The sequence below is a fragment of the Nicotiana tomentosiformis genome, chromosome 3, assembly GCF_000390325.3.
Source record: "Nicotiana tomentosiformis chromosome 3, ASM39032v3, whole genome shotgun sequence".
NCBI classification, from domain to species: Eukaryota; Viridiplantae; Streptophyta; class Magnoliopsida; order Solanales; family Solanaceae; genus Nicotiana; species Nicotiana tomentosiformis.
The window spans coordinates 1,979,513-2,007,361 of record NC_090814.1 but is presented as its reverse complement, the minus strand read 5'-3'; the positions used below and the strand labels follow the sequence as shown (position 1 = coordinate 2,007,361).

Genomic DNA, 27,849 nt, shown 5'->3' with positions numbered 1-27,849 from the left:
CCCTTCATTCTCACTGCACTCGTGGAGAGCTCTAGCACAGTAATAGCTTTGATATTCCATATCATCCCTAAGATTGATTCGTATTTAAGCAGCTTTTAATAAAATTCGATGAAATACTCATTTGTGTTCATAACAAGCGCAAACCCTACTATGGGATTGTTCCTCCAGAATAACGTTCAACTCTTGGTCACATACATATAAACATTAAAAATGCCAACGACACCTATATTTTTTGATTAGGAAAAGGTAGAATTTAAACATCAATGACATTATCATCATCAATCCTACACCCCAATTTGGATCCATAAAAAAGCCTTGCTTCCGAGCAGCAGACAAATGAGAACAACTCCCCTTGCTTCTTTTTTTGCTCCATTTATTCGTGGCACTACTTTACTCGTTCAATTTCAGGAATCAGCACCAGAAATGACCCTGATTCCCCCTAGCTTCATTGCACAAAACATCATGCATTCACACAACGTACACCCCTAGAGGTGTGATATAGATAGCAACTAAAAGACAATACATAACCTTTTTTTTGTTAAAAGAATCACACATTTTTAAGGCAAAGATAAAATTGCTTCTGCCTTTGGAAACCAATGTTGGCATAGTCTTTATATCGAACAGGTAGAGTGCATTTCATGGAATGCCTTTTACTCTAAATTATACTACCCGTCCATCTCCCAAACAATTGAGACATCGCTGTACCCTACAAAATTTAACAAAAAAATTAAAACTTTTACAGTTCACATTTGTATATGCAGATTAAAATTGAATTAATTCAGGCAACTCACTTCTGACCATCGCAAGTAGGACAAACACATGGATTTATAAACACAGGATCATACAGTGGAGACCACCTTATTGTACCATTTCCCTTGCACAGCTTACATATATAAAATCCCTTTCCTTTACAACACCCACAAAACTTCCCCAACTTTTCCTGCACATATAATAATGCCACACAAAAATATGAAAATCTTGATTTTCTGAAACACAGAAAATATATTATCAAAAGAAAAAGGAAAAAACCAATAACTTACCTTGTTAATTAAGGCTTTACGGCGAAGGATTGAAGTGGTGAGTGCAGAGATAGTGATGGATCCACCAATAAGGACAATGGAGCCTTTTGCTAACGTGCGCAGGAGTGGTGGAATCATTCGAATGCGCCCTTTGTATATCTCCTAGGCTTTCAGTTTTGCTGTGCCGAACAAGGAGAAAAGTCTATAGAGAGCAGTTGTTAGTAAAATTGTTCACCACCACATGAAAAAAAGAACGTTTGTTTGCCAATTAGTAAAGTTGCTCAATCTTTTTACATTTTCGGTATTATTATTATTATTATTATTATTATTATTATTATTATTATTATCGTTCTCGTATTTTCTTATCGCTCAATTTCCATTATTACCTGTTGTTCTCCTTGCTTCAATTTTCTTAGTATTTTGTTATTTTATTGTTGTTAAGATTTTATCTTCAGTATTTTTAACAGGGCTTATTATTATTATTTTCTTGTTCAATCTGTTGAAAAATATTTTTTTACTAAGTTGAGGGTCTATCGGAAATAATCTCTCTACCCATAGGATAGAGATAAGGTCTGCGTACACATTATCCTCCTTAGACCCCATATTGTTGTTGGTCAATTTTTTAACATAACTCATGTTAAGTGCATATTTATTGAATTGTTAATGAAATTTAAGAATTTTAAAACTGATAGAATATTAGTCCTACTCCTCGTCCTATTTTATATAATAATTTACTTTTTAGTCTATCCAAAAAAAATATATATAATATTTTTTATTTTAGAAATTATCTACTCTTAACATCCTCATTTTATCGGTAATGATATAAATTGTTGGAACCTAATTGATATAAAAGTTATTCCCCCGTTCCAATTTATTTGAAACTTTGCATGAAGTTTAAGATAGGGGTTGAAAATATCATTCATAATTTTTTGGAATTCTGAAGGGGCATTTTTCAAACCAAAAGGCATAACATTCCATTCATATTGCCCAAATGGAACATTAAAAGCAGTTCTATAAGTATGCTCTTTAAATATTTGAATCTGCCAATATCCAGATTTTAAATCAAAATTTGAAAATATATTGGCGCCATATAATCTAGACAATAAATCTCTTTTATTAGGAATATGATACCTAACCCACTTTAAATATTTATTCAAGGGCTTATAATTTATGACTAATCTAGGAACACCACGTTCCTTTTCAGCTGCGTTATTAACATAAAAGGCTGTACATGACCAAGGAGATTTTGAGGGTTTTATCAGACCCTTTGATAGCAAACTATCAATCTCTTTTTTGCAAAATTCTACTAATTCTGCGTTCATCTGACAAGGTCTAGATTTAGTAGGAATATCATTCTCAGAGAAATTGTCTTCATATGGAAGAGTGACAATATGCTTTTTTCGATTCCAAAAAGCACTAGGATGCTCATCACAAATATCAATAGCAATCTGCTCGGAAATCAATTTGATTTTTTCCTGTACTTTAGTAGAATTTAAAGTATTAAATATATTCATACTAAACAATTCTAATTATAAAGAATCAACATGTTTTTGCTTCATATCAATTAAAGCATTAATATCTCTAGTTACTGGATCCGTAACAAAATTATAACTAATCTCTTTATCCTTATAAGTAGCAGTAAAACCTTTCGAGTCAATGCTGGTAAAAGGATAAATAGCGTTAATAAACGGTGTTCCAAGTATAATTGGAGGGTATAACTGATTTTTAACCAAGAAAAAGAAGTGAGGAATACAAACTTTATTCTGACAAATACCCGTATTAGGCAATTTATACTTTATATCTAAAGCATGTCCGGATGCAGATCTAACCATATGAGTAGTTTTTTGAAAATATTTCGTAGGTATTAAACCTTCTTGAATGCAGCTAACATCTGCTCCACTATCAATCATGGCAATGTTTGTAATAGAAAAATTATTATCAATGAGAATAGTACATTTAATATACCATTTGTGAGCAGTAATAATTTGCATCATTCCTAAAAACATATCATGTTTAGGATTAAAACTAATAGGTTTTTCTTCAATATCATTTTCAAAAATACTTTTATTTTTATCATTAGATTTCTCAGCTGGAGAATTGATTTTCTCAATCTGAGTAATCCTATGATCACAAATCATTTGATTTTGTTTAAGAGATTTAATCTCTCGTTTCAAGTTTTCAACTTCAATTTTTAAATCATCGAAAGAAGAATTTATTGCAGGAGTTGCATTTTTATTTAAAAGACGGTTATTAACCTCCAGTAAAGAATAAGGCGGAGAATATTCAAATTCTTTTTCAAAAGGTTTTGCAAATTTAGAACTTGAATTAGAACTTGAACTAGTGCCAAATTAATAATTTTTTCACGAAGTTTTTCATCAGTAACTTCTTTTAAAAGTTCTATTACATTATCAGATGTAATAGTTTTCATATTTAAATTTTCAAATTGTGATTGTAATTTATAAAATTCATCATCACAAGCACATGTATCACCTTTGCAAGTTGTACAAGTATTATCAACATTTTTATCACTATCAGATAAATCAAGTAAATCTATTTCAGCTTCGGATTCTGACTCAGAATAATAATCCGATTCTGATCCAGAAGTGTATAACAAACCATAAACCTTATCATGTAACTCATCGTCTAGTCCTAAGGTTTTCAGCTTTTGAAGCTTACAATTCGGAGCTATATGGCCAAATTTACCACACTTATAATACTTAATGTCAGCTAGGTCTCTCTTAGACCTATTTTTGGTAAATCTAGTAGCCTTACGATGGGCTTTCTTAGCTTCTCGTTCTTCTTTGGATCTATATCTAGATCTCTTCCTCCTATAAGGACTGTCTTGGTTGGGGTATCTATGATACTTATGTTTCTTCTTCCTATGAGTAGAAGTCTCGGGTAAACCGAACTGGGTGCAAAAGTCTCCTAATTGGTTTCTTTCCTTAAGCTTATCCATTTTAAGATGTCTGGACAATCTTAATTCATTGCACAGGTTTAACCCTTCTTGTGTGCAAATTCCTATCAACTTACCATAGGTATAGTCTCTGTATGGAATTTCACCATAACTACCTCTTAAAATTTTTCTATCTCTTTCAGCAAATAAAGAAGGAAGGCCATCTATAAACTTAGCTTTCCAATGTTCAAGCTTATTTTCTGGTAGTTCCATCACTCTACTCATAAAAGTGTCTTTATACCATCTAAACTCACTTAAAGTCTTACATCTAAGGCTATTAAGGAGAGTACGAACAGTCTCGTTCTGGTTGGTAAATCTACCATTAAAGTGTTCTAATATAGTAAGAATAAGGGTATAAACGGCATCTTCCCTATTTGCCACTAGGACCATGCCTAAGTTATCAACTCCTTCGTCAGTGGCTTGAGCATTAATAACCATTACTCTTTCTTCTATAGTCAAATAATTGTCCCACCAGCCACGCAGTTGGCCAGTAAAACCTGCAACAATCATTCTGCAAATATTCCTATCTGTATTTTTTACGCTTTTACAGATAGTTACATACATAAGCATTCTATGTACAAGAATAGTTAATTGCCTATCAGTCAAACTATCAAGATTCCATTCATAGATTTCGGAACCACTATAAGACATATTAGTCTGATTCCAATCACGTTCCTCTATTAAAACATCTTGAGGAGTAGGACGATTGTAATAATAAGTCTGCATTCTAGGTTTATCAGCATATCTGCTATCTGCAAACTTACTATTATTTTTGAGACTCTGATACCATTTAACAGGATCAAGTGGCGGGCGGTAATCCGCCATGCCTTCTCAATTAAATTAAAACAGAAATCACCGTTTGACCGGGAACTGGACTTGTTTCACACCTCACATCTGGCTTTTATATGCCTGGAAGGTTTCCACCAGTTAAAGATTTCTATTTTAACATATTTGAAAATTCTTAATCTAGCTAATTCAGTATCCTTATATTTAAAGACTGGCGGTAATCCGCACAATCAGTAAGGATATAAGAATTGAAATATACTTGAATTTTATATATAGTTTAATGACTGTATGAAAGGTTAAAAACCTTTACTCAAGCAAGGGGTCTGTCATAATATAATACATACTTTTATTGAGCCCATGTGTCTAGCAGTTCTAACCGTGAAAGAAGATGCCCTTTTAACTTCCTTTATCGGGCTGAGGTTCACGGCTGGCTAGATGAAGCCACTAAGGCAAAGCCAATAAGAGCAGTGTTATATCAGACTGTACCAACCATCTTGACACCAAATCAAAACTCTATATATAAAACTCATTTATATTTTAATAGATGCCGTCGCTTTCATGGTGTATATAGGAGAGAAGTTAGATATTCAACATAGATATGATATCTCTTAGCCGGACATTGTCACGGCCAGAGAGGAGAGACTAGAAGAAAAGCTAACTAAGAAAAGACAGAAATATGTACCTTGTGGCCAAGAAGCAAGGCCCTGAAGATGAAGAACCGAAAAACTTTTATTTACTTGATCTTCTATTACAATCTACAAACTTTAAACTAACTCTTTACTTACTCTTAGAGAGAGAGAGAGAGAGAGAGAATTCTAGAGAGAGGGAGTCTCAACGTCTGCCTCTGAAGAATGAACGAATGAATTCTATAAATAGAAAAAGAAAAGGAATCTATGAACAGTAAAAAGTGGGTCCCGTGGGTCCCTGTTACAGTGTTTCTACTGTTGAAACAGTGTATCTACTGTTGAAACAGTGTATCTACTGTTGAAACAGTGTATTTACTGTTTGAGTGGGGTCCGGCGGTTTCACTGTTTTGTGGGGTCCAGCTGTTTCACCGTGCTGGTCTCTTTTCCGCTTCTTTCATTTTGCGGATGAATTCTTCTATTTTATTTAAGTCTTCTTCAGATAATATTCTTTCTGCTTCAATGGGCTGAGAATCTTCAGCTATATCATCATTGCTTATTTCACTCTGCATTGACGTATCTGATTTTTCATATTGATTGATGGAATGAAGTAAATTTCTTTTGACCTCTTTCAAGTATTTATTAATCATCTCTGCTTTATCTTCTTCTTGAAAGGAGATCCTTCTGGCAATATGCCTTACTGAACTGTCATCAATTACCTCTTTCTGAGGTTTGCTGGAATATTCTTGAATTGTCATCTCGATTGAATCCAAGAGTTCTTGACCATATAAGGTTTTTGTTTTGGGATCCTTCTTCATTAGCTTATCCCAAAAATTATTGTAAAAAGTCCTGTATAAGCATGAGACTTGTTCTTCAGTGAATCCGACTTCTAGATTCCACTTGTGTATCCAAGGAATAGAAAATTCCAGAAAGAAATAAATTTGGTTAATTTTTTCTGGATAGCAGATATGATCTGCGTGATATAAATTGTTTATAAATTTGGTTAATTTATATTTTAATTTGCTAGTTAATTAGTAAGAAAACAAAATCTTAATATTTATAAATTAAAAATTGTTCGAGCTTGTATTTTTAGTGATACTTAACAGTTACATCAAAATCTTAGTTCTCTGTGGGATTCGATTACGGACTTTTAAACCGGATTATATTTGCAGTGACCGCTTATTCTTTTTAGGACTAGAATTGGACATGATCCAAAATTAATTTAATGATATAACAAGACACAATTTCTTTCTATTATAGAGAGTCTTTAGAAATATTTGAAAGACTATGATCTAAATGATTCGAATTTAAATCTTCATTAAGTAAAGCAGATGGAGCCAAAATGTTACATCATTGAACTTTTTATCTGCTCAGGGGAATACAGCTCTGCAACTTTGGTGGCTAATAGTCAGTTGACACGACAAACAATCAATCCGCTTGAAATACGACTTTGAGTAACCTTGGGAGCTCTAAGAACAAGAGAAACTGAAAAAACAAGTGAAGAAAAATACCTGTTTGTATTAAAATAAAATCCAAATAACTTCATGGGCAATACAGGAAAAATAATTAAAGAAGATATAAAAAACGAACTCTACCCTCCGGACATGGATATATTCTTGACTTCAATGCCTAAAGCTTAGCTACTACAACTACATAGCTAGCAAGAAGAAATCATGTCTAAATTCCAAATTCAATAATCTGCATACTACATGACTCGATATATGCATGGAGCATTACAAATACATAGCTAGCAAGAAAGAATCATGCCTAAACTTTAAATTTAATAAATCATATACTACATGACTCGACATACACATGCATACCACAAATACATAGCTAGCAAGAAGGAACCATGTCTAAACTTCAAATTTAATAAACGGTATACTACATGACTCGACATACACATGCATACCACAAATACATAGCTAGCAAGAAGGAACCATGTCTAAACTTCAAATTTAATAAACGGTATACTACATGACTCGACATACACATGCATACCACAAATACATAGCTAGCAAGAAGGAATCATGTCTAAACTTCAAATTTAATAAACGGTATACTACATGACTCGACATACACATGCATACCACAAATACATAGCTAGCAAGAAGGAACCATGTCTAAACTTCAAATTCAATTAACGGTATACTACATGACTCGGCATACACATGTAATACTACAAATACATAGCTAGCAAGAAGGAACCATGTCTAAACTTCAAATTTAACTTCAAATTCAATAAACGGTATATAACATGACTCGGCATACACATGTAGTACTACAAATACATAGCTAGAAAGAAGGAACAATGTCTAAACTCCAAATTCAATAAACCGTATACGAGATGACTCGATATAATGCATGCAATATTACAAATACATAGCTAGCAAGAAGGAACCATATCTAAACTTCAAATTTAACTTCAAATTCATATACTACATGACTCGACATATACATGCATACCACAAATACATAGCTAGCAAGAAGGAACCATGTCTAAACTTCAAATTTAATAAACGGTATACTACATGACTCGACATACACATGCATACCACAAATACATAGCTAGCAAGAAGGAACCATGTCTAAACTTCAAATTCAATAAACTGTATACTACATGACTCGGCATACACATGCAATACTACAAATACATAGCTAGCAAGAAGGAATCATGTCTAAACTTCAAATTTAATAAACGATATACTACATGACTCGGCATACACATGCATACCACAAATACATAGCTAGTAAGAAGGAACCATGTCTAAACTTTAAATTCAATAAACGGTATACTACATGACTCGGCATATATATGTAGTACTACAAATACATAGCTAGCAAGAAGGAACCATGTCTAAACTTCAAATTTAATAAATCATATACTATATGACTCGACATACACATGCATACTACAAATACATAGCTAGGAAGAAGGAACCATGTCTAAACTTCAAATTTAATAAATCATATACTACATGACTCGGCATACACATACAGTACTACAAATACATAGCTAGCAAGAAGGAACCATTTCTGAACATCAAATTCAATAAACGGTATACTATATGACTCGGCATACACATGTAGTACTACAAATACATAGCTAGCAAGAAGGAACCATGTCTAAACTTCAAATTTAATAAATCATATACTACTTGACTCGACATACACATGCATACCACAAATACCTAGCTAGCAAGAAGGAACCATGTCTAAACTTCAAATTCAATAAACGGTATACTACATGACTCGGCATACACATGTAGTACTACAAATACATAGCTAGCACGAAGGAACCATTTCTGAACATCAAATCCAATAAACGGTATACTATATGACTCGGCATACACATACAGTACTACAAATACATAGCTAGCAAGAAGGAACCATGTCTAAACTTCAAATTTCATAAATCATATACTACATGACTCGACATACACATGCATACCACAAATACATAGCTAGCAAGAAGGAACCATGTCTAAACTTCAAATTCAATAAATGGTATACAACATGACTCGGCATACACATGCAGTACTACAAATACATAGCTAGCAAGAAGGAACCATGTCTAAACTCCATATTCAATAAATCGTATACGACATGACTCGATATATGCATGCAGTATTACAGATACATAGCTAGCAAGAAAGAATCATGTCTAAACTTCAAATTTAATAAATCATATACTACATGACTCGACATATACATGCATACCACAAATACACAGCTAGCAAGAAGGAACCATGTCTAAACTTCAAATTCAATAAACGATATACTACATGACTCGACATACATATGCAGTTCTACAAATACATAGCTAGCAAGAAGGAACCATATCTAAACTCCAAATTCAATAAATCGTATACGACATGAGTCGACACACAAGCAGTACCACAAATACATAGCTAGCAAGATAGAACAATGTCTAAACTCCACATTCAATAACCGTATACTGCATAACTCAGACATACATATGCAGTACCACAAATATATAACTAGCAAGAGGGAATCATGTCTAAACTCCAAATTCAATAAATCATATATTATATGACTCGACATACACGTGGAGGCACGCCAGGGCATAGGACTCTTTGTCCCAGGGCTTTTACTTCTTTGCCTGAAAATGCTTTTAGATGGATGTTTACAAGCAACTGTAAAGAGGTGAAGATTCTTCATTAGTTCACTGGAACAGACAGACATTGTAGATGGAGATAATGGCTCTGCCATTGCAGCAAAACATTTCCATTAGCATTAATTTCAGATCTCCCTATCCCTGTGCAAAATCCGCATACCCAACTTTCTCTTTTACAAACGAAAACACAAAAATTAGGAAACTGCAAAATCCAAAACAGACTTGGGTAAACCGTAAAACCCACATCAGTCTTCCAAAATCACGCCAAAACCAGCTGGTTTTCAATCAAAGAAGCCCTCCCAAAACCAAACTTGAAGCTCTTGAAACTGTCATCACTAAATTAGAGTCTACAGTAAATAATGGCACTGAGGTTAACGACCCACAAATCTTCGCTTCCCTTTTAGAAACATGCTTTAATTTACAGGCTATTGATCATGGTATCCGTGTTCATCGGCTCATCCCCGAGAAACTTTTACGTAAAAACGTTGGCATTTCATCCAAACTGATAAGGCTTTATGCGTGTAGTGGACAAACCCTGAAGGCACACGAACTGTTTGATAAAATGCCAAAGAGAAATGCCTCAGCATTTCCTTGGAATTCGATTATATCTGGCTATGCTGAGAATGGCTTGTTTGAAGATGCGCTGGCAATTTATTTTCAGATGGTGGAGGAGGGTGTGGAGCCTGATTGTTACACTTTCCCACGTGCGTTGAAGGCATGTGGAGGAGTTGGGTTGATTCATGCAGGAGAGGAAGTTCATCGGCATGTGATTCGTCGTGGGTTGGAAAGTAATGGGTTTATTTTAAACGCGCTTGTTGATATGTACGCCAAATGTGGTGATATCGTTAAGGCTCGGAAACTCTTTGATCAAATTGGGACAAAAGATTTGGTTTCTTGGAATTCAATGCTCATCGGATACATTAGGCATGAGCTTATTAGTGAGGCGTTCAACTTGTTTCGTCTTATGATACGTGATGGAATATTACCTGACTCTGTCTCTATATCAGCATTACTTGTGGCCAGATTACCTTTCTCAATTGGTAAACAAATTCATGGATGGGTTCTTCGTCGAGGGACTAATCAAGAATTGTCTGTTGTTAACTCTTTGGTTGACTTCTATTCGGACCAAAAAAAGTTGAAGCAAGTGCGATGGTTATTTGAACATATGCACGAACGAGATGTGGTATCATGGAATTCGGTCATTTCAGCTCACTCTAAGCACCCTGAAGCTCTATCGTACTTTGAGAAGATGGTGAAATTTGGTGCCGCACCAGATGGAGTTACATTTGTGTCATTGCTGTCGACTTGTGCTCATTTAGGGAAACTAGAGGATGGGGAGAGGTTGTTTAGAATAATGAAAGAGAGGTATGATATTAGTCCAAGGATGGAACATTATAGTTGTATGGTGAATCTATATGGAAGGATAGGATTGATAGACAAAGCTTTTGATTTAGTAATGAAGAGAATGGAATTTGAAGCTGGACCAACCATTTGGGGTGCACTGTTATATGCTTGCTACAGACATAGCAATGTTAAAATAGGAGAGATAGCTGCGGAACGTCTGTTCGAGTTGGAACCAGATAATGAGCATAATTTTGAACTTTTGATGAAGATTTACAACAATGCTGGTCTACTAGAGGATGTAAAGAGAATAAAGCTAATGATGGTAGAACGAGGATTAGATACTTCGATACCATACAAAAGATGTTAAAGTTTCTTGAAATGACATTTTGCCAATGATTTTTCAGTAAGGAAAGTGGAAATAAGTTTTTCAAGTAAATTGATATTTTGGGATGGTAAAATTTAGTGATATGTGGAGGAATGCAAACTTCAGGGGAATGATTTATGTGTGCTGACTGCAGAGTGTGTGGATCATATCTAATTTCCCATGATCCCTTGAAATTAACGAGAAAACTGCTTGAAGAGCTGTACGATCTTATTTTATTGTTTTTTTTTTAATAACCATGGTATCGGGGAAGAGCTGTATGATATTTTAGTGAGTTTCACAGAAACGCAACCAAAAAATTTCCAGTTTTACTTAGACTATGAAAATAGCCATCATCCCAATTGCTGATGTGATCTGTGAAGATACTTAGGGGTCGGTAGGATGTACAAGAATAATGTTGAATAAGGTGTATTAGTAATGCAGTGATTAGTAATGCATGTGTTAGTAATGCAAGCATTAGCTATGCATAGATTATTTCTTATCCACTGTTGTGTGGTGTATTAAAAATTAAAATGCATTGCATAATTTTTAAGAAAAATTAGCTGTTTACAAAAATGTCCTCCATATTCTTTAGCTTTAAGGGACTTTAGGGACGATGTTGTCTTTAACCATGCTAATGCATGCATTAATAGCTTTGTTATTGCTAATACCATAGTTTGCTATGTATCAGTTATGCATAGGATAGTACCAAATACGTTGTATAACTAATACTTGCATTAGTAATACATAAATTGAAAAAGTGTACCAAATAAGGGATTAGTAATACCAAAAGCAAGCTAATGCATCCTACCAAATGTGATGACCCAAGATGCCATCTTTAAATTTAATAAGTAATTTTGTGTTCTAAGACCTCGAAAAGCACCATTTATCATTCCTCGACTTGCGTGCACAGTCCATACAATTTTTCGGAAAGTTTTTTTTGTGAAAAATGGATTAAAATGTGAAATAGAACTTTAAAACTCAACTAAGTTGACTTTGGTCAACATTTTGAGCAAACGGACCCGGATTAGTGTTTTGACAATTTCGGTAGGTCCGTATTGTGATTTGGGACTTGGGCGTATGCCCGGAATCGAATTCCGAGGTCCCTAGCCCGAGATATGGAATTTTGATGAAAATTAAAAGCTTGAAAGCTTAGTGATTTCTAAGAAATTACTGATGTTGGATTTATTGACCTCGGGTCCGTATTTTGGTTCCGGAGCCAGGTATAGGTCCAATATAATATTTATGACTTGTCTGCCGAATTTGGTGAGAATCGGAGTTGATTTGACATGATTCGGACGTCCGGTTGTAAAAATATAAGTTTTGAAGTTTTCTTGAAAACTTCATTTGATTTGGTGTCCGATTCGTAGTTCTAGGTGTTATTTTGGCGATTTGATCGCGCAAGCAAGTTCGTATGATGTTTTAAGACTTGTGTGCATGTTTGGTTTGGAGCCCCGAGGGCTCGGGTGAGTTTCGGATAGGCTACGGGATGTTTTGGACTTTGAAAATCTGGTATTTTGCTGCAGCATGTGTTCTGGCATGTCCTTCTTCGCGTTTGCGAAGGTACTCTCGCGAACGCGAAGAGTAAACTGGGCAGCTGAAGTTTTCTTTTTCGCGAACGCGAAGCGATGAGGGCATTACCCTTCGCGAACGCGTAGTGTTAGGCACACCTGGGGGAGGGTTGATCATTCCTTCATCGCGAACGCGAAGGCCCGGGGGGGAGGGGGGGAGGCCTTCGCGAACAGGAAAGCCACGGGCTGCTACTCATCGCGAACGCGAAGAAGGCCTGACCCCTGTGACTTATAACAGAACCAAAACGGGATTTTTCCCATTTTTCACAAACCCTCAATTATAACTCGGCTTAGGGGCAATTTCAAAGGAGTTTTTCACGATTTCGAACTGGGTAAGTGTTCTTTATCATATAGTGATTGTATTTCATAAATCTAAGCCTATATTCATCATTTATTTCGGATTTAGATGGAAGAAATTGGAATTTTTGTAAAACTTTCCAAAAACGAAAAATTAAGATTTGAAGGTCCATTTAATATCAGAATTGGACAAATTTTGTATGGTTGAACTCGTATCGGAACGGGTGTTCGGATTTCACGAGTTTTTTCGGGATTTGAGACGTGGGTCCCATTGCCGAATATTTTAATGAATTTCGGATTTTTATCCGAAAAATTTGTAAATTCATATGGAATTAATTCCTTTGATTCGTATTAAATATATCGAATTGTTTGTGAATAGATTTGAAGCTTTCGGAGGCAAATTTAAAAGGAAAAGCTGTGGTTGAATAATTGATTGGAATTTGCAAAGCGAGATAAGTGTCGGGGTTAACCTTGACTTGAGGGAATAGAACCCTTAAATTATTTGTTATGTGAAATGCATGTGAACGACGTATAGGCGAGGTGACGAGTGTCTATACATCGTCAAATTGACAGTTTGCCTACTTACTTGAAAAATCATAAATTATTTTAAATCATGAATTAATTATTATAATAATTGTTTCTCTCCTATACTTTGTCAAACATTAATCCTTGAATTCTTGCATTAATTGTTACATGCTATTTGAATTATGTGTCTTAATTGTTATTTGACATTTAGCATATTGAATATTAAACTGCCTATTTTCTCCCTGATTTCCATAATAATTTGCTATTTGTCATTGTTTGTTTCATAATTAAATCATAATTATTGTATGCTTGTTGTCTTATAGTTTTATATTAATTGTTGCATTTATCGGAAAAATTTCTTCTATAAGAATTGATAAATGAATATGTTGGAGGAGCGGGTTGCACGCCGCAACAGAATTGATTGAAATGGATATATATTGGAGGATCGGGTTGCACGCCGCAACAGACTTATTAAAAAGTCAATATTGGAGGATCGGGTTGCACGGCGCAACAGACTTATTAAAAAGTCAATATTGGGGGATCAGATTGCACGCTGCAACAGACTTATTTAAAAGTCTATATATATACTTGATTGAAATAAATACATGACAGACTTGATTAAAAGGAATATATTGTGAGAGCGGGTTGCACGCTGCAACAGAATTGAATGTGAATATATTGTGAGAGCGGGTTGCACGCTGCAACAGAATTGGTTGAAATAATAATGGATTATGACTGCTGAGTTGGCTTCAATTATTATAAATGAGTTACTTGATTTATTTTTATTATTTGTTGTTGTTATCAATATTGCGTACAGGTTAATGTAAGTGAACCGCCTTAGCCTCGTCACTACTTCGTCGAGGTTAGGCTCAGCACTTACCAGTACATGGGGTCGGTTGTACTGATACTACACTCTGCACTTCTTGTGCAGATTTTGGAGTTGGTCTCAGCGGCGTACCAAAGACTTGCTCGGATTTCAGCTACCAGAGGAGACTTGAGGTATAACTGCATGGCGTCCGCAGTTCTGAAGTCCCCGTCTATTTTACTTTAGCTGCGTGTTTATTTCCAGACAGCTTTATTTATTCAGACCTTTATTTGTATTTATTCTAGAAGCTCGTGCACTTGTGACACCAATTCTGGGATGATATTTAGATACCGTTATTTTTATGGATTATTTCACTATATTTCAAACTTTGCTTCCGCTTTTGTTTCCTTGATTATTAATAATTTAAAGATTGTTTAAAAATTAGTTAATATTATTCTAATGTTGGCTTGCCTAGCAAGTGAAATGTTAGGCGCAATCACGGTTCGAAGGTGGGAATTTCGGGTCATGACACCAAACGACCCCTTAAAATACTTCTCAAGAAGCACCAAAACTTCCTTCTTATTTCTTAAGGAAGGTTATATCTCATCTTACCTTTTCTTTTAGGATTAGAATTATAAAAAGTTGTGTCAAAATAATGTAATGGACTAAACACAAAGGAACAGATTGACTTATGCAGATTGAACTTTGCTAAGAATAAGTCTCCTTAAGAGGCAAAGACTTCAGAACAGCAGAGCAGTCACGTAACTCTGAAGAAAAAGGAAATATTCACAAGATTCAGGAAACACTTACTCTTTCCTGAAGATCAATTGAAACAATTTTGTTCAACTATTTATCAAATTTACAGAATTCTAATTTTTAACTCAGCATCATCAGGTATGTTGAATGACCAATTTGATATGCAACTGTCAAAAGACTTGAAGCAAAGTGTTTGTTTCAATGAATGTTAGTTGATTCATGTGAGACCTGTTTAACCATAAGAACTCGTCTTCTTCGACCAATCAACGTAGAATTCCATAGAGGATCACTCGAAACTACTATGTAACCTGCATTTGTATACAATTGTCGAGCACCAAAATCATCCTCATATGCCCTTAGGACTAGATAATCGAAACCCCAAATTCTTGCAAGCACATCACAGGCCTTAAGCAAAGCAGTTGCAACTTTCTGCCTCCTGCAATGTGTCAAATCAACTACCATTCTTATGTGACAAATAATGTTGTATGAAAGAGTAATTGGAGGAGAAAGTATTGAATGTTGGACCTGAATTTGTTCAATACAGCTATTCCAGAAATGTAGAGATATTCCTCAGCTCCAGGAAAGTAGTGAAGAACATCTTTATCTCTTAAAACTGTAGCAAAAACGACGCCTACAATATCTTGTTCCACATCAGAATTGTGCTCCGCAACTAAACACGCATACCTGTTTAGTCAAGAATTTCTTAATAAATATTTTCAGTTTAGTACAAACAAGAATGACATTTAGATTTTCTTAACAATAAGGGAAATTAAAACAGAAAAGAAAAATTAATGTCTCACATTCAAAATGTTTGATGTTTACCTGTCTGGTGTTGAATTCCTTAGTCTGTTAACAAGTCCTGAAAGTAGTTTTGCCTGCATAATTCTCATTTTATTATGTGGATATAAAAATGTATGTCACTGACGCATAAACCATAATATTTGTAAAATTTCAACAAATATATTATAAATTTTAAAACCATTATTTCAAAAATCCAATATATTCAGAGTTTCAAACTAAGAATGAAAACATGATACATCTATGAAGCTCAAAATCTTAGATAGTATATTTTGCAAATAGCAAATGCAGATTACCAGAACTACCAATAACATACTGTTTAACGATTTTTTTTTTTAAAAAGGCAGACCGGTGCACAAGGCACCCCGCGGTCCGGGAAAGGGCCGCACCCCAAGGGTATATTATGTAAACAACCTACCCTAATAAAAGCATTAGTGGTTACTTCCACCGCGCGAACTCGTGACCTATAAGTCGAGACAACTTTACCGTTGCCCCAGGACTCCCCTTCTTTCTACTGTTTAACGATTATCTTTCCCTTTTTTCTAGTTCTGATTGTTTCTCTTCCAACCAACCAAAGAGGGAATTATAATGCAGAATTCTAACATTTCTTTCGCATTATGCAACCATATTCATTTCCTACACCTATCTATTTCACAAGCCAAAATAGCAAAATAGATAACTAGAAAATGATAAAGAAAAGTTCCACAAACAGAGAATCAAGAAGAGAATTATAATGGGGTTTCAGAAAGAAACATGAAACAATATTCACTCAAAATGAAAACTGGAGTTTTGAAAAGAACCTTAAAGAAGTCAAAAAAAGTAGGTTTATGAAAGGCTTCAGCTTGAATTGCAGCAACTTTCCTCATCTCTTCTTTAGTCTCAATTATTCTTCTCACTTTCCAACCATTCTCATTCGCAAAACAGTCAACTTCATAATCTACTCTTTCTTTTCCAACATTTCCAACTTCCACATTATGCTTCAATCCCACTTCTTCTTCCCTACTTGTTAATGACACTGGAAATGATGAACTACATTGTAATGTAAATCCTCTTCTTCTGTTAACGTAAAGTACATTAGATGGTTGTAGGATTTTGCATTTCAAAGAAAGATCTTTCTTGAAAATACTGTGAAAGTTTGTTTGGCACTGAATTTGCGCCATTTTTTTCCTCTTAGTACTTCATATTTGGGTAGATATTTCTCACTTGAATTGTGGGGTTCAGTTTTTCAGTTGAGATTTCCGTATGCTTTTATAAATTGTGCTCGACTGATTCTCCTCTGTTGTCTAGTCTTTTACATACTTCAAATATTTGGGGGTAAAGACGGTTACTTAATAACAACCAACAACTTAAAAAATAATTCTTTAAAAGAAAAAGTTTGAAGAGATCATGATAAACGGGGAACAAGTTGGCGTGACAAAATGGATTTTAAAAAAATTAAATATTCATCCATGTTATCCGCTAAAAAATAGGTTGGGCAATTAACTTTTTAAAAATGGATCAAATATAAATAATATTTATATTAAAATGACACTGTACAACCGCTCTCAAAATAAATATATATTTTTTGTGTATATATACGTTTGTGCATGTTATATACAAAAAATATACAAATTTCAAATAGTTTCGGCGTAATTTTTGCCAATAAAAATTGGATACTTGATGAATAACTAATAAGCTTTACTTTTATACTTTTTACTAGGACGAAGCTATAACGGAATTGGAAGTTGAATGTTAGGTTATGTAAAAATCAAACCAAATCAAGCGACTTTACTTCATTCGCTGTCGAAAATGGTGGAATACATCGAGGAGAATTATTAGTCAAAACAATGTGCAAAAAGTGTGTTCGCGTTAATGATTGTATTTCTAATTTATAAGTCGCGTTTTTTATTTTTGATTTATAACTCGCATTTCATTTGTTATATGTAATAATCTATAAGTCGCAATATTTTGCTATTTATCAGTCTTTTTTGATATTTGCAATTTATAGGTTGCATTTAGGGTGTCAATGATTCGGCGCGGTCGATTATTTTATAAAATTTATATCATAACCAAAATTAAACTTTTCGGAACGGTCCCAATCATCTCGGTTTCTCTTCGGTATCGGTACGATTCAGTTAATTTCTCAATATTTTTTTTTAAAAACATCATGTAACAATCGCAAGTTGAAGTTAGATAGGACTTTGGCAAAAGTCTCTAGGCGCTTCTACTATTTAAAGAAGTGATGAATCAAGATGTCCATAATAATTCATCCCACTATTCTATCGTATGATAAATAAATTAAGCAAAATTAAGAGAAATATAAGTCACACGAGTGGAAAGTTAAGAATAAAATTTATTAGAAGATTAACATCCAACAAGAGAAATCTAAATCAAACGAGAGGAAAGATATCCAATACCTTGTGGCTTGCTACTCAAGATATTAGAACTAATTTAGTTTCAATAAGAGTAGCAGAATAGATTTAAAAGTTGAGGCTTTTGGGTAAGGCTGGCAAGTGGGCTGGTCCAGGGCTGGCAAGTGGGTCGGTCCAGGCCCGGGACCGGCCCAGGACCGCGGGCCAAACGGCTAAACGGGTCAGGACCGTTTGGTCCGGTTTTAGCGGGCCTGGTCCGGTCTCGTGGGCCCGTCCTATGATTTGGGTCCGTTAGGCCCGGGATCATTTGGCCCGCCAGGGCCCGGGACCGGACCGGGACCCGTCCGGTCCCTTAGCGGGCCTAGCGGGCCCAATGGCTATTTTTTTTTTAAAAACCGTTAGGCTGTCAAAAATAGCCGTTGGCTATTTATGAAATAGCCATTTAATCCCTCAACTTTGTTTTAATCCCAAACTTTTTATAATTACACTTTTTCCCTATTTTCAACTATAAAAACTCCATCATTATTTCATTTTTTTCTTACAAAATCATCAAATCTATCACAATCTCTCTCTAATTTACTTCTATAATTGCTACTATTGCTTACGTTATTGTTACATTTTGTGAAACAATTATGAAGTTGGTGAATTAAAGTCTTCAACGATAATCAATTTCCAACAAGTTGTTCGTCAATTCGGTAAACTCGTTCCAACTCTTAAGTTTTAATATTATAATTTTGTTTGTTTTATTTACTTTGCTTGATTAATTAAGATGACTTATTCCTTAAAAAATATGTTTAGTAAAAATAAGGGAAAATCGAAAAGTGGTGAATCTAGTGGCCAATATGTTCCTCCTCCACTTCCCCCGGCTCCCCGACCCAAACATGTTGCCCGTCCTACACCTTCTATTCTTGATAGTGATAATAGTTTATTACAATTTACCGAGAGTTAATTTTTCCATAATATTGCACCCGGTGAACAATTAAATCATGAATATATGAATGCTCTTTATGGTAATCTAACTATTGATGAAAATGATGATGAAGAAATAGATATTGATGAAACGCAACCGGATGATGATACACCCACTAGTCCTGCTCCTGAAGTTAACCCAACTAATAATAATCTAGATGATCCCCCGTCTGACCCTCCTATTAGTGCCCCTACTTTTTCTAGACAACCTCCTAAACGGGCAGAAACATCTCTTGTTTGGCAATTTTTTACTCAACTAAGAGAAAAAAATAGGGCTAAGTGTAAAACTTGTGGCAAAGAGTTAGTTTTTCAATATGTTGGAAGTCGGGGGAGGGGGACGGAAAGTTTGACTAGACACATATTGCTACACCCTCAAGATAAAGCTAGATATTTTCGTATGAAAGCTTTGGCTGAGGGGACAAGTGCACCTAGTCAGGCTGACCTTAGTACCGGGTCAAATCAATTTCAACCGGGAATTAACACTGTTACCGGTGATATTTTATATTATGATCCAAAAAAAGATCGGGAAGAATTGGCAAAAATGGTCACTGTTATGTGCTTACCCTATAGTTTCCCTTCTAACCCCCACTTTGTGCATTATATTAAAAAAATTTATAATCCTACTTATAAAGGTTTTCCTCGCACAACCGTAAAGAGTGATATTTATAAATATAAACATGAATATGAACAATATTTGCGCTATTTATTTACTCATATAAATTATCGTATTGCTATTACAACTGATATTGGTAGAAGTGGTAATGACTGTGATTACCTTACTGTTACCAGTCATTGGATTGATGAGCATTGGATAATGCAAAAGCGCATTATTGCTTATAGAATAATTAATTCACGTCACACAGGGCAGTTTATTTCTAGCACGATTGCGGATATTTGTAGATATTTTTGCATTAGTGATAAAATAATATCAGTTTCAATGGATAATGCTACTAATAACACAAATGTTGTAGCCTTGCTTACCACTATACTAAGTCCTGTATTTAGTAATATTTTTCATGTTAGATGTATTTATCATATTTACCATTTAATTGTGGGTGATGGTATGCGAATTTTAAATGTTGAAATTGAAAAGGTTAAAATGGCTCTTAATTGGCTTTTTTATTCAAACCGTAGAAGTAGACTTAGAGAATATTTTAAAAGATGCGATGAATTTGGCCTAAGAGAAAGAAAGGTTCCTAAACCTTGTCCAACTAGATGGAATTACATGTATGAAAGTTTAGTTACTGCATATGAATATAGAAACCCCATAAACTCAACGTTTAATGCTCATGTAAGTGATGATGATGAGCACTTTACAAATGCGGATTAGGCTAATGTTAAAATGCTTGTAGATTTTTTAGAAAAAATCCATATTGCTACAAATGAATTTTCTGGGCAATATTATCCTACTATTTCTAACTGTTTAGTTTATATTGCAGAACTTGCAAATTTGTTTGATCATTTTTCAGAGGGTGGGGAAATTTATCAATTTGCTATTGATTCCATGAGAAAAAAGTTTAAAAAATATTTTTTCCCTATTTCCCCTATTTTATAGTATTGCTGCATTGTTAAATCCTACTATGAAATTAGGAGGTCCTCAATTTTGGTATGAAACTGTTTATAATGGTTTAGCACTTGAAGATGAGGAGTTGTCTAAACTTCCGAACGCAATAACCTCAATTAAAATAAATGTTCAAACTATTTATAATGCTTATCAAGTTGCATTAGATCATGCTAGACCAAATGTTCCAACTCCTTCTTCTTCTAGTTCTCAATCATCTAAAAGAACTGCGGGAGTAAGAGCACTTAGTGCTTGGGCAGGGTTCAGGGGTTCTCAAGGTTCTAGTACTAGTGATTTTTCACAACTAAATGAGCTTGAAGTTTATTTGTCATAGGGAATTGAGGAAGTGAATCCCGACGGCTCCTTTAATATTTTGGAATGGTGGAAGGACAAAGAAAAACACTTTTCGATTCTTTCAAAGATGGCCCGAGATATTTTAACTATTCAAGCTTCAACAGTGGCATCAGAGAGCACTTTCAGTCAAGCAAGACTTCAACTCGGTGATTATAGAGCGTCTATGAGGGAGAGCTTGAAAAAATCAGTACTTTTCAGAGATTGGATCCGTTCGGAAAGAAGAAATTTTGGACTTGCTGAATCACAACCAGAGGTAGACGAAGCTTACGAAGAAATGCTAGCTGAACTTGCGGAGGATGATGCTTCGCCTGGAAGCGGTGATGAGCAAGCTTCATTTCCGCCACCACCAACGGAAATTCCTCCGGGACCTTGAAGGATTTATGAAATTTGTAAGAGATACCATGTAAATTAATATGTAACTTGTATTTTGGCACATCTTGATTAGTTTCTTTTTCTTCTCAATGGTGGTATTAGCACCTTGTTGTGCTCATTCCAAAAGGGGGAGGAAGACTAAGAAAGATATTGCCATGATTTTTAATGCTATAATAAAAATATAATGCATTGATTTGAATATCTCTTTACAATATTTTTGTTCTTTTATATATAGTTTAATATAGTATAGTATAGTATATATATATATATATAAGCTTATATTTATACTATACTATAGTCTATACTATATATACATCTCATAAGATATATAAGCTATATTCGATATACATATATATATAAGCCTATATATATACTACTATCGAATACGGCTTATATACTATAGTATAGTATAGTATAGTATATATATATACTATATATACAACTTAAGATATATAAGCTATATTCGATATACTATATATACATCTTAAGATATACTATATATACTATACTATATATACATCTTAAGATATACTATATATACTATACTATACTATACATACATCTTAAGATATACTATATATACATAGTATACTAGATATACTAGATATATATATAGTAGATATACATGTATATATAGTATATCTTAAGATGTATATATAGTATATCTTAAGATGTATACTATCAAATATGACTTATATACTATGTATATATAGTATAGTGTGTGTATATATATATATATATCTTAAGATGTATATATATTATTATAAGCTTTTATATATATATATATATATATATATATATATATATATATATATATATATATATATCGAATATATCGAATATAGCTTATATATCTTAAGTTGTATATATAGTATATACTATACTATACTATAATATATATACATCTTACTATATATATTGTATATATCTTAAGATATATACTATCGAATATGACTTATATACTATGTATATATAGTATAGTGTGTGTCTATATAAGATGTATATATAGTATAGTGTGTGTGTATATATATATATATATATATCTTAAGATGTATGTATATATATTATAGTATAGTATAGTATATATATAAGCTTATATATATATATATATGTATATCGAATATAGCTTATATATCTTAAGTTGTATATATAGTATATACTATACTATACTATAATATATATATACATCTTACTATATATATTATATATATCTTAAGATGTATACTATCGAATATGACTTATATACTATGTATATATAGTATAGTGTGTGTATATATAAGATGTATATATAATATAGTGTGTATGTGTGTGTGTGTGTGTGTATATATATATATATATATATATATATATATATATATATATATATCTTAAGATGGTATATATAGTATATCTTAAGATGTATACTATCGAATATGACTTATATACTATGTATATATAGTATTGTGTGTATATATAAGATGTATATATATATATATATATATATATATATATATATAGTAAGATGTATATATAGTATATAAATCGAATATAGCTTATATATCTTAAGATGTATATATAGTATAGTATAGTATATATATATATATAAGCTTATATATATATATGTATATATAGTATAGTATATCGAATATACTATGTATATATAGTATAGTGTGTATATAACTATATATATATATATATATATCTTAAATATATATATCTTAAGATGTATATATATACTATAATATATTATATATATACTATATTATATATACATAGTTTATAAGTCATATTCGATAGTATACATCTTATATATATATATAGCTTATATATCTTAAGATGTATATATATCTTAAGATCTACTATACTATACTATATATATATAGTATATCTTAAGATGTATATATAGTATATTTTAAGATGTATACTATGTATATATAATATAGTATATATATATTTTAAGATGTATATATAGTATATAAATCGAATATAGCTTATATATTTTTATTACTATTTTTTTTCTCTAACTTCTATAATAAAAAAAAAATTAAAAATACAAAGTTTCTGTTGGGCCCGTTTAGGCCCGGCCCACTTAACCCGGGACCGTTAATTCGTGGTGCCGGTCCCGAGCCGGTTCCAGTAATAAGCCCGCGAAGTCCGGGACCGTTTAGGACCGGACCACATAGGACCGGGCCCGCGAAGCCCACTTATGATCGGGCCCGGCCCACTTGCCACCCCTACTTTTGGGTATTAATTACTTGGTCACTTGTAGCCATTTCCATAATTTCAAGGCCCAAAGGAAAAAAATTAATGCTTTGTTAGTTTTAAACTTAATATATAAAATATATGTTTCATATATAAATTTATTCGGTACGGGTCGATATTTTTTCGATTTATTTTTATAAAATTTAAAACCGAACCTATTATTCGATACGATTATAAATTTATATATTAAATTTCTGATTTTATTGAACGAAACCTAATAATCGGTTCGGTACGCTTCGGTCGGTTTCTAAAGATCTAGTGACACCCTATTAGCATTGATATTAGATATTTCTAAGTTGCATTTTCTATTCGCAATTTATAAGCCGCTTTTGATAACTATTACTAATATAGAAGAGGATGATTCTAATAACCTTTTTAGTTATTTCTTTCTCTCTTTCTACTTATAAGTCGGATTTGTATTTGCGATTAATAAGTCGAATTTTTCAATTACGATTTATAAGCATTTGAAATTTGCGATTTATAAATTAGAAATTGACAATTAAGATTTATAAGTCGTATTCGCCAAATGCAATTTATAAGTCACATTTGATAACTACGCCTTTTAAGTAGCATTTGAAATTTGCAATTTACATTGCATTTGCCGTTCTCGCATTTGTGATTTATGTTTTCCCTTTAATGTTCCCGGTTATCCTTTATGCAACTACAGTTTTGGTATTCCTAAAATTAGCAAGTCAAAAGTACTTATTTTGGGGAAAGTGGTAAGAATCAAACATATGTTTATTTAACATTTGATTTGGATTTAAGGAGATTTAATTTTCACATGGAAATCAACGTTAATTAATATAATGTTCGGTTACTTCCTTTTATTTTCTGATATATAATACCTCTAAAGTTATGATAAAAAACACCTAATTTTATAGATGATTGGTTATTAAGGACGAGAAAGGTGGAGGTGGAAGAGATATGGGTACTTGCAATCCCGAAGATAGAGGGTGTGTTTGGTACGAGGGAAAATATTTTTCAGAAAATATTTTTCAATTTTTTCATGTTTGGTTGGCTTAAATGTTTTGGAAAACATTTTCTTTATGAATTCCTTATCAAGAGAAAGGAAAATATTTTCCAAAACTCTTTCTCAACCTTCCCCGCCCTCACCCATCCCACACCCTCACACCCACCCACCTAAACCCACCCCATGCCTACCCACCCCAACCCTCTCTCCAAAGAGTTCTTCTTTTTTTTTTTTTCAAATTTCAATTTTTTTTCCATCACCACCCACCCTATAATCCCCGTTTTTTTTTGTAATTTCAAATTTCTGTTTTTTCGTTTTTCTACACCACCCATCCCCCACCCCACCACTCACCCCATTGCCCCAATCCCGCACGAAAAAAAGTTTTTGTCATTTTCAAATTTTTTTTTCACCCACCCCCACCCCGCACAATTTATTTATTTATTTATTTATTTTATAATTTTAAATTTCAGTTTTTTCGTTTTTCTACACCCCTGCCCCCTACCCCCGGGAAAAAAATATTTTTTATATATATTTTCAGTTTTAGTTTTTTCATTTTTCGGTTTACAGGTTCGAAATTTTACAAGTTCCAAAGTTATGAGTTTAGAGGTTTATGTGTTTGGAAGTTTACGGGCTTAGAAATTATAAAGTTTATGGGTTCGAAATTTCGTGGTTTCGAAAGTTTAGCAGTTCGGAAGTTTATGAAATTTGTGGGTTCGAAAGGTTGTTGGTTCGAAAGTTTTTGACTTCATGTTTATTGTATCTAAATTATTTATGAATACTCTTGAGAAGTTATTTTCTTTAATTTGCGTACCAAACACCGGAAAATGAATAAGATTACTACTTGTTTTCCAAAAAAATATTTTCTTGGAAAATATTTTCCGTTATACCAAACACACTCAGAAAGTTTGATCTTTTTATCCCGAAACGTCATTAAATTCTTTCTCGCCGGTCATAACATCAATCTGATAATGTGATTGTTATTTATTTATTTATTTTTCAAAATTAAAGTTTATTATTAAGTTAGATATAATATTTTTGTGGGCTCATGCTATTAAGAGATCTCTACACCTTATATATAAGCTTACAATTTTTTCGGCTACCAATATGGTACTTTATTCGCATACCAATATTTCCTTCATTGGATATGTATGAATGTTCGCATTTAAGCAATGCTAATTGTGCTTTCTCTAGATAATTGAGTCTTATGATATTCAACTCTCAAATGTTAACTCTTTAATTTGATTTCATCCTTCATTATATCTCCGTCAAGCATGTATATTTTTATGTCTATCGTGTTTTATCTATGTTCCTGAGCCGATGGTCTATTGGAAACAACCTCTCTATCCTCACAAGGTAGGGATAAGGTATGCGTACACATTACCCTCTCCAGACCCTAAGGTGTGGGATAATACTGGATATATTGTTGTTGTCGTCGTGTTTTATCTATGTACAAAGGAATACTCGGCCTAGGTGCAAAGTGTTAGTAACACAGAGTTAAGCTGAAAATTGAATTTTATAGAAAGAAAAGGAAAACTTTCCTATTTGAAATGAAGAAATGTTATTCACATAGACTCTTCTGCTCCTCATATTCTTATGTTTTCTATCTTTTTAGTCATTTCAATCGAAAAATTATCTTTGACCTTCTTTACTCTTGAGGCTGTCATCAATATCTTTACACTATGCACCATATTCTTCGATTTTCTTAATTATTCGCCTTCTTTAATCTGTTTTTTTTCTCTTAAATAATTAAATGGCGTTATAAAGACAAAAATTGGGATTGGGCTTACAGAGGTAGAATTACATAAATGAGAGGCAAATTCGCTCTATAGGTGCTATTTGTACATCATGCCCCTTTATAATTTTGAATTTAAGAAAATGACCTTTTTAGATCTCTTATGTGTAAAAGACAGATCCCTTGCGCGTAAAAGCATTTGTCAAATGGTCATGATGTGAGGGGCGGATCTACCATGCGAAATAAATTGACTTGGGAGATTGAGCTTTGCCAAGGATAAGTCTCCTTAAGAGACAAAGATTTTCACTTTTTCTCTTTTGCACACTTTTATGAGACTTAAGAAAAGACAACTAAATCTGGTTAAGGTATTTCATATGAATATAGAACAGCAGCAGTCAGCTAGCTAACTCTGAAAAAATAAAAGGAAATATTCACAAGATTCAAGAAACAGTACTCTTTCCTGAAGATCAATCAAAACAGTTTTGTACAACTATATTGTATTTACACAATTCAATTCATAGGTACTTTGAGTGACTGTCAAAAGACTTGAAGCAATGTCTTTGTTTCAATGAATGTTAGTAGTTGATTCATGTAAAACCTGTTTAACCATAAGAACTCGCCTTCTTCGACCAATCCACGTAGTTGTCCATGGCGGATCACTTGAAACTAACCTGTACCCCGCGTTTGTATACAATCGTCGAGCACCAAAATCATCCTCATATGCCCTTAGGGCGAGATAATCGAAACCCCAAAATCTTGCAAGCACATCACAAGCCTTAAGCAAAGCAGTTGCAACTTTCTGCCTCCTGCAATTGATACAAAACACTTTTAGTGTCTCAAATCAAATACCATTTTGACAGAAAAAAGGCTCATCTGTATGTTCAAAATAACAAAGGATCATTATCTATATTTGCTGCATATCTGAATAATGTTCTATGCAAGCATCAATAGCTGAAAGTTGGTTGATAATATAGTAAAAGGATTTATGTTGTATATTATGAAGTAGCAGTAAAGAGAGTTAATCGCATAATAAAGTGACTCGAACCTCTAATAATGATAGTTATTTTTGCAACATCTGTTTAAGATGTTTCTTTGACATTAATTTTAAGACATTTGTAACAACTCAAGATAATGAACATTAAGAATCTAACAAAAAAACATTTTAATTTGTGCCATATCAAAGGAAGCATCAATCTAAAGTATTAAGTCATGGACCTGAATTTATTCAATACAGCTATCCCAGAAATATAGAGATATTCTGCTGCTCCAGGAAGGTACTGAAGAACATCGTTATCTCTAAATGCTGTAGCATCGACGACCCCA

The 27,849-nt window shown here is 33.3% G+C and overlaps 3 protein-coding genes across 3 annotated transcripts; 1 reads left to right on the top strand and 2 right to left on the bottom strand.

The window, feature by feature from the left end:
• Window positions 1-61: 61 nt before the first annotated feature.
• On the bottom strand, window positions 62-1,277 carry LOC104096251 (uncharacterized). Its single transcript, XM_009602601.4, has 3 exons — window positions 1,041-1,277; window positions 792-940; window positions 62-706 (listed from the first exon to the last, which is right to left on the bottom strand). Exons 1-3 carry the CDS (start codon window positions 1,155-1,157, stop codon window positions 661-663), a joined length of 312 nt encoding a protein of 103 aa, XP_009600896.1. The 5' UTR covers window positions 1,158-1,277; the 3' UTR covers window positions 62-660.
• An 8,113-nt stretch (window positions 1,278-9,390) lies between these two features.
• Window positions 9,391-11,724, top strand: LOC104119027 (pentatricopeptide repeat-containing protein At4g25270, chloroplastic). Its single transcript, XM_009630421.4, has one exon. The coding sequence runs from the start codon at window positions 9,593-9,595 to the stop codon at window positions 11,228-11,230; it is 1,638 nt and encodes a 545-aa protein (XP_009628716.1). The 5' UTR covers window positions 9,391-9,592; the 3' UTR covers window positions 11,231-11,724.
• A 3,481-nt stretch (window positions 11,725-15,205) lies between these two features.
• Window positions 15,206-17,245, bottom strand: LOC104119028 (GCN5-related N-acetyltransferase 10, chloroplastic-like). Its single transcript, XM_009630422.3, has 4 exons — window positions 16,777-17,245; window positions 16,001-16,053; window positions 15,704-15,862; window positions 15,206-15,614 (listed from the first exon to the last, which is right to left on the bottom strand). Exons 1-4 carry the CDS (start codon window positions 17,134-17,136, stop codon window positions 15,377-15,379), a joined length of 810 nt encoding a protein of 269 aa, XP_009628717.1. The 5' UTR covers window positions 17,137-17,245; the 3' UTR covers window positions 15,206-15,376.
• Between the last annotated feature and the right edge of the window lie 10,604 nt (window positions 17,246-27,849).

Excerpts from the sequence above, each read along its gene's own strand:
- LOC104096251 (XM_009602601.4), bottom strand. The coding sequence starts at position 1,157 with ATGATTCCACCACTCCTGCGCACGTTAGCAAAAGGCTCCATTGTCCTT. Across the intron at positions 941-1,040 it reads GTAAAGCCTTAATTAACAAG|GAAAAGTTGGGGAAGTTTTG; the intron begins GTAAGTTATTGG and ends TTATATGTGCAG. Across the intron at positions 707-791 it reads CCTACTTGCGATGGTCAGAA|GGTACAGCGATGTCTCAATT; the intron begins GTGAGTTGCCTG and ends TAAATTTTGTAG.
- LOC104119027 (XM_009630421.4), top strand. The coding sequence starts at position 9,593 with ATGGAGATAATGGCTCTGCCATTGCAGCAAAACATTTCCATTAGCATT.
- LOC104119028 (XM_009630422.3), bottom strand. The coding sequence starts at position 17,136 with ATGGCGCAAATTCAGTGCCAAACAAACTTTCACAGTATTTTCAAGAAA. Across the intron at positions 16,054-16,776 it reads CTTTTTTTGACTTCTTTAAG|GCAAAACTACTTTCAGGACT; the intron begins GTTCTTTTCAAA and ends AGAATTATGCAG. Across the intron at positions 15,863-16,000 it reads AGGAATTCAACACCAGACAG|GTATGCGTGTTTAGTTGCGG; the intron begins GTAAACATCAAA and ends TTGACTAAACAG.